Source organism: Bacillus rossius, chromosome 2, assembly GCF_032445375.1.
Source record: "Bacillus rossius redtenbacheri isolate Brsri chromosome 2, Brsri_v3, whole genome shotgun sequence".
Classification (NCBI taxonomy): domain Eukaryota; kingdom Metazoa; phylum Arthropoda; class Insecta; order Phasmatodea; family Bacillidae; genus Bacillus; species Bacillus rossius.
The window spans coordinates 28,447,678-28,454,713 of NC_086331.1; the positions used below are offsets into that span (position 1 = coordinate 28,447,678).

The window sequence follows — 7,036 nt, forward strand, 5'->3', positions numbered from 1 at the left end:
GCGTGATGTTGTCCTTATATTTTACTTTCATTATGTCGTAATGGAAATTGTACATGAGCGTTTTGGACAACTCCAGGACGGCTAAACCAGCATATACAGGGCGGTCAAAGAGGATACTCTCATGCTGGAGTTTGATCAGAGCCAAGTTTTCATCGAGAACTGTCCTGTCCTGGAACGCTGGCTTTGCCACTACTTTCCGCAGCCTCTTCTCGCTGCATACGAGTTCCATCCGCTGCCTCTTCCTCTTTTGTTCTAATAGTTTACCAAAACATGCATTGTTTGCCAGCTTAAAAAATTCTTTTTCGAATTCATTGGAAGCATTCTGTCTCATAATCGTATTTTTCACAATGAAGGGCTTCATCCACGCACGCTGCTCAAATTCCAGAACTCGGTGTACTTTTGTGATTCGCAGTCCGTGCTGGAAAGCCTGCTTCAGGTTTCTATAATGCACTATGTAATTACTCTTTTTCTCGAGCGTCGTCATTAATTTAGGCTGACGCGAGCCGGGCGGGCACTTGTTGACGGGCAGGAACGGCAGGTCCTTGTGCACGTCATGCAGGGCGGATGGGTACTCAACATCCACTTGTAGGATGTACCCCATCCGCCCCTCGTCCGGTATGCTCATGACGTCAATGTCCGTGCCCGCCCACCTGAAGCCGCTGGCGGGAAGAGGCAGGGACATGGCCCATCCATAGAGGTTGTTGGCGTCCAGGTACATGACGTGGGGTTATGACTGGCTGGGATCGTAGGTGCAGGGAAGGCAGACGTTGTTGGCCTTACAGTGGCGCTTGACCACTTGAGCAACCCCGCCCCTGATCCCAGCTTCGACGAACATGTGCATGTCGTAGTCTGTCATCAACTCCAGCTGTACCTTTGTATGCTTTAGCATTGCGTCGAACGTGAACCCTGGCGCGCTGACGTAGTGGCTGCAGTCGATGCCGTAGGTCTTGAGGCAGAGCTGTCGAAAGTTTTCGAACACATCCGTCAGCAGCAGCACGTCCGTCTTGAGGTAGACGTCGCTGTATTCGCCCAGGGTCACGCAGCCGAACTCGCTCCACACTGCCTGCGCATGACTGTATTCTGCATCGCTTATATGGCTGTCATTTAATATATTGTAAAACTCCTCTTTCGCAGGCAGTTGTGGCTCGTCAAGTTTTTCCCAGCAGGTCACGTAGTCGTAGGGGAACACACCTTTTCTTGTTACAAGATTCAATTCATTTTGGGTGAAGAATTTTGATGTTTCAACGAATTTGTCGGCTGGCAGGTACGACGCGAGGGACGCCAAACTTCGTGCCATGAACCTGAATGTATCGATAAACTGCACTGAAAATTTGTTGCCCAGATTCTTAGAGAATGTAATCATTTTCTCTTGCGTGTGGGGAATAATAAATATTTCCTTGTTGTCGTAGCCCAGTTTCTTGATGATAAACTTTTCGTCGTAGCTGAGGTTGTGGAAGTACACAACAAGCTTCTTGGGCCGCCTGCGCAGGAGATTGCAGCTGTTGCAGGCGGCACCAAGGTACTTACCACTAAAATGGTCGTGGTCTCTGACCTTGCGGTTGTCGGATGTGAAGACCTTGTTGCAGTAGCAGCACTGATGGGCTGCGACGAAGCTGACATATTCTTGAGTCGTCAGCGACGTCATTGGCAGGCTGGTCTCGTATATATCTTTCACCTTTTTACCAATGTCAACAATGGTCTCCACGAATTTTGCCTCAGCATCGGGACCCCTGTACAGAATCGGCTCTTGCGGCAGCGAGGTGGTGAGTGTGGCTGGGATCACTTCATTATCTACCTTGACATATATACAGTAACTAAAGGCTTCGTGCTTCTGGTAGGCCTGTGTGCTCGATTGCTGGGGGTCTGGCTGGCATGATGAGATGGGCACGAGCATTGCCTCAAAGTCTGCGTAAACGACGATGGGCATCTTTGACATGTGGTGGAAGTTTTTAAATTCCAGGACAGGCGGCTTGCTGTTCTTGTCGGCTTTAGGCATCTCGACGCGCACAGGAGCATGGGTGCTGCAGAATATCTTGTGCGCGTCGAGACACTGCTGCCCTGTCAGTCCTGAATCTCGTGGCAAATCGTGATAGTACGTAAAACATCTTTTACACAGATGAATTTTTTCTGTGTGGGCGGTGATTTGGGACCTGCCGAGTCTTGAGAAATTTTTTATGTAACAAAAGTGCGAGTTCTTATCTTCGGACGTCAGCATGAGGAGGTCGAAATGGTGTTGCTTTTCTTCCTTCCCCACACACACTGGCGCGATCTTGTCGTTCTCATCGATGCTGTAGATGTTGACAGACACTTCGAGATTGTTCCTCTCAAACACTTTGATTTGGAGGAGGGGGGTGGGGAACTCCAGTCCTGAAAAATAAAATTAACCTTGAAGCTCACGGTATCGATGGTCGACTCGGCGTGGATTCTCCCCCTCCACGTACCGCGCCAGTATGGCCCACTTGAAACACTCGTTATCTTCCAGGTTCATGGGATTTATACATGCTTTCCTGTTCTTGATTGTGGATGGTAGGTCAATGTAGGAGGAGACTCTCAGTGGTACTAACTTGTTGAAACGTAGCTGAATTTTCCTCACTGCAGACAGAGTCCACCCCGAGCCTTTGCTGACATATTCGTCTTCCTCCCTACATATTTTCTCAATACATTCCGTTACTGACTCTTCAATGTCGCTCTCTTCATAGATAGGTATATTCTTTGTCTTGAATGCCCTCTTGTCTACACCTTCATCGAAGGGAGCGGGCTTGGCATAATCACATTCAAGCCATACATTGAACTTTACTGGGCCATTTTCACGTACTTCCTGGAAAATGCGATCGATCAAATTATTTTTCATTTCGCCCAGGTACGTGCAAATATCTTTGGTCGCACCAATGTTCACTGCCACTAACGTTTTCAAATTTCTGCGGAACGCACTCTCCGCCTCAACAAACCCGGAACCGCCTGCCTCCAAGTCAACCTGAGCCTGGTCAGGCGCTTGCGCCTCCAAGTCTCGCTGTGCCTGGTCGGGCACACTCGCCACGTATTGCGGGCGAGTGCTGGGGCCGGGCTGTTGCAGGCCAGAGGGATCGTCCGTACGCCGTCTCTTAGCGGCCTGAGAAGCCAGGCCCTTGCACGTCTTGATGTGTGTCAGTAAATTATCTTTACGTGTGAATTCGCCCTGGCACTTTACGCATGTATAGCTCATACGGCCAGGATTTAACAGGCACTGGCTCTTTTCGTGGCGTCTGGCATCATAGCTATGTTTGAAATGTTGCCCGCAGTGAATGCACCTCGAGCCTGAGCTTTGCTCGACGGTGCCCCCACAAGTTCGAATGTGGCGGGCCAAACTGTCTTTGCGGCTTATTGTCTTGCCGCAAGTATGGCATTGGCTTCCGGTAGTACAGCCGGGATTCGCCTGGCACGCACGCTCATGCTGTCTGGCATTACGAGTATTTGTAAAGAACTTGCCACAGTATGCACACCCATTCCCTGATGACGGTGCACATACCTGAGATGACACAAGCTGGCTGGTCCCCGAGGTCGAGGGCTGGACGGCTCCCGTGGTCGAGGGCTGGCCGGCTGACGCGGGAACCCCAGTCAAAGTCCTCTTCATGATGACGTCTGTAACACCAATGGAAAAATTATAGCAACAAGAACGTCATAATTATCACACACACACACATAAATACACATGCATAAATACAACCACACACACACAAATACACATGCATAAATACAACCACACACATGCACACACACACACACAAATACACATGCATAAATACAACCACACACACGCACAGACACACACACGCACAAACACACACGCAAACACATGCGCGCACAAAAACACATGCACACAAACAAAATACACTTGCATAAAGGCATTCGTGCGCACAAACTCTAACACACAGACATGTACATGTATACAAGCAAAAGTTGAAATTTAAAAAAAAAAATTCAACTCACCAGACGAACACAGGAACGTCTCTGGGTGCACTGCACGCACGTACAACGAGGAGGGCCGGAACGTCGTGCAGCACACGCTGGTCGCAGGAACCTGTAACACAGAAAAGAGACCACCTTGCTAAGTATGCTCACGTTTTACATTTCAAGACAGCACAAAGACACTGATGTACAAATATTTTATGTTTTATGTACTGACCGGAAACTCGACAGAACTACACGGAACTCCAGAGGGCAGACAGGCGTTCTCCAAGCGGATCACACTGGGGAGTAGCTCGACGCAGGGAGAAGCACTGAATACCTGGAACACATGCATACTATGATAAGTAATTGTAGAAGTAATGAAAATGCTCGTGTTATGCGTCTTCGGATAGGTAGCATGTGCTTATTTCTATACTTTTTTTCATTTAGCAGTAAAAAATTATAAGTTACTGTTATTAATATTGGTAAATGAACTCTTTTGTAAAAAAAATCGTAAACTTTAAATGTAACATTACCAAGGCTCTATTTATCGAAATAACTTCATTATTATTTTTTTGCCACTGTAAATAATAATATAAACTACGAGTGTAATCATTTAGCACGTCAGGGATTTCGAGCGCGCCATGCGACACGGGTAGGAATTACGTCAGCTAGTGGACATATGCAGCGTAAGGACGCGAGCGCTCCGTGTGCGGGGTGAGGGGCCGGAGGGAGGGAGGGAGAGCGCGCGATTCCCCCCACCCGCGCAAGCCGCCATTTCATCACGACAACTCAAGCTGCACGGAGCTCCTGCCAGTCCTCTATCTCTCTCGTACGTCATCTATCTTGTTTCAAGCTAAGTCGTACGTGCATGAATAAGAACAAACATGTATGCCAGGAAAAAATGTTATTTTAAAATAAAACAAATACTGCAACTGATGACACTAATAATTTCGACACGGAAAAAAGTAATTTAGGTTGCTAACACTTTTTCATACAAACACAAACGTGAATCTATCCTAATTTACACGCTTCGGAACTAACGTGACAAGTAGTTTATTTTAATCATACATAGTCGTGAACCTAATTACACGTTACAAATTCAACTGATGTACATGTCATTTCAAAGATGTCAACTGTAAAACTAATAACCCGAATAGATTTCGTTCACTGAAACTAATCTCGCTGCAATGATTACGTTTACAATCAAATAATATTCTTTTCAGACGTAATTCCAAGATGACTACTACGTTTAATTCTTGTTTGCACATCGAAACTCGTGAGCCGAGAAAGGAACGCGCACGCAAGACATTTTTTTTTCTCCCGCGTCCTTGCCCCTCTACCCAGCTGCGCGGGAGGTGCGGTGTCATGTACTAGCTGGCTCAGCAGCAACCTTCACTACAGCTGCTACACACACTGGGTGAAGGACGCAGCGGGTACACAGGCAAGAGAGACTGGAGAAATTTCAAAGTTTAAAATCTACGGAAAAAATTTCTCAAAGTTGAAAAGATTTACAAAGTTAAAAATTTACGGAAAAAAATTTACAAAGTTGAAAATTTACGGAAAAATTTTCAAAGTTGAAAAAATCTGCGGAAAAAATTTCAAAGTTGAAAATTTAGGGTGAAGTTGTACTTACCAAGCTGCTGGAGTTGTAGAAACGGAAGGAGTCGCAACGAAGCTTGAACTGGAACATGCGGTGACGGCGGCAAGACCAAAAGTGAAGCCCCCGACATCTCACACGGCAATTTATAGGTAAATTCCCCCCCCCCCCCCCCCTTGGTCACAGGCTCAAGCCAATCAGGTTCCGCGAAAACTGCAGCATGGTCAGCACTATTTTTGAATTATTGGGAGGGATGAGGGAAAAGTAGGAGGAGCGAATGTGGCGGAAATCAGGAGGGGGACAGGAAATGTTGCCTGTTTGGTGGGGGGATACTCACTAGCCAATCAGAATCATTCAGCTCCTGGCAGCTGGAAGAGTCGCCACGTGAATCGGCATGCTCCAGAAGAAATAATTACCAACTTATTGAAAAATGATATATTATGACACTTTATAGATTAGGTTATTTTCATCACTTTCGTATTTAAATAATAATTTACTGAAAAATAATAAATACCTTTTTTAAAATTCTTCAACACTTATTATTTTTTTTAACCAAATTTTACTAACTTGTAGGTATTTTAATGAGACCTTAGTGCTACGTATAGATTTATTTATATGAAAGGACAAAGTAAATAAAAACACGATATTAAAATTATGTACTCTATTTTTTATTTCAAAACATCTAACAAGGCGGAGAGTACAGAACACAGGGCGCTACGAATGGTTTTTACAGAATCAAATTCGTAAAAGTCCGAAGCATTATCACTGTAGATCTGCGGCGTAACGAAGCTCAGTCCTCGTTTCTTGATGCTGCGACGATGTGTCCTAGTCTTGGGTTTGGAAGCCTTGAGTTCAGGTCTGGACAGGTCGCTGTGCTTCGAAGCCATGAGTTTGGACAGGTCGCTGCGTCTCGTAGACATGGGTTTGGACTGCTCACTGCAGTCCAGGGTGCCGGGAACGATACCGCTACAGTCTTCTGGCGTGCAGTCGGATGCGTGTAGAGTCTTGTGGAGAATTTCTTCTGTGCTGCATGGAAGTACGGTTGTCGGTCTGAGGTTAAACACGACGCACGTATCCGGACCGGTACAGTTTATTTGTAGTTGCGATGGTTCGTAACTGCGTGGCGAATGAGCCATTAGGAAATGCAATACTCCACCGTAACAGATTTCCGTATAAGTACGTAAATTTTATTCTTCATACAGGAAACTATATTCGACACAGTTGAAGTCTGGTTTAACGCTCAGGTACTCGGTTTCCGGCTGGAATGGCGTCATCATCGTGTCCGAACGTAAACTGATTGATAGAGCTCGATTTTCGAACTATTTATAGCAAAAAAATAATAATCAGATGTACCACTAATTGAAAAAAATCGGGTTTGCCAATATTGAAAATAAAAAAAAAATTATTCGCACTGTTGCGAGTGCCATTTCTGCATTAGCTGCGAGTTTGAACAGGCACAGACATGTTCGAACTTGATGTTTGGATGCTTAGCTTCGTACATTGAACAGAGTT

At 45.8% G+C, this 7,036-nt stretch overlaps 1 protein-coding gene across 1 annotated transcript; it reads right to left on the minus strand.

Moving 5' to 3' along the window:
- Positions 1-727: 727 nt before the first annotated feature.
- Positions 728-5,690, minus strand: LOC134529202 (uncharacterized). Its single transcript, XM_063363050.1, has 3 exons — positions 4,163-5,690; positions 3,967-4,057; positions 728-3,618 (listed from the first exon to the last, which is right to left on the minus strand). The coding sequence occupies exon 3, from the start codon at positions 2,213-2,215 to the stop codon at positions 728-730; it is 1,488 nt and encodes a 495-aa protein (XP_063219120.1). The 5' UTR covers positions 2,216-3,618; positions 3,967-4,057; positions 4,163-5,690.
- Between the last annotated feature and the right edge of the window lie 1,346 nt (positions 5,691-7,036).

Excerpts from the sequence above, each read along its gene's own strand:
- LOC134529202 (XM_063363050.1), bottom strand. The coding sequence starts at position 2,215 with ATGCTGACGTCCGAAGATAAGAACTCGCACTTTTGTTACATAAAAAAT.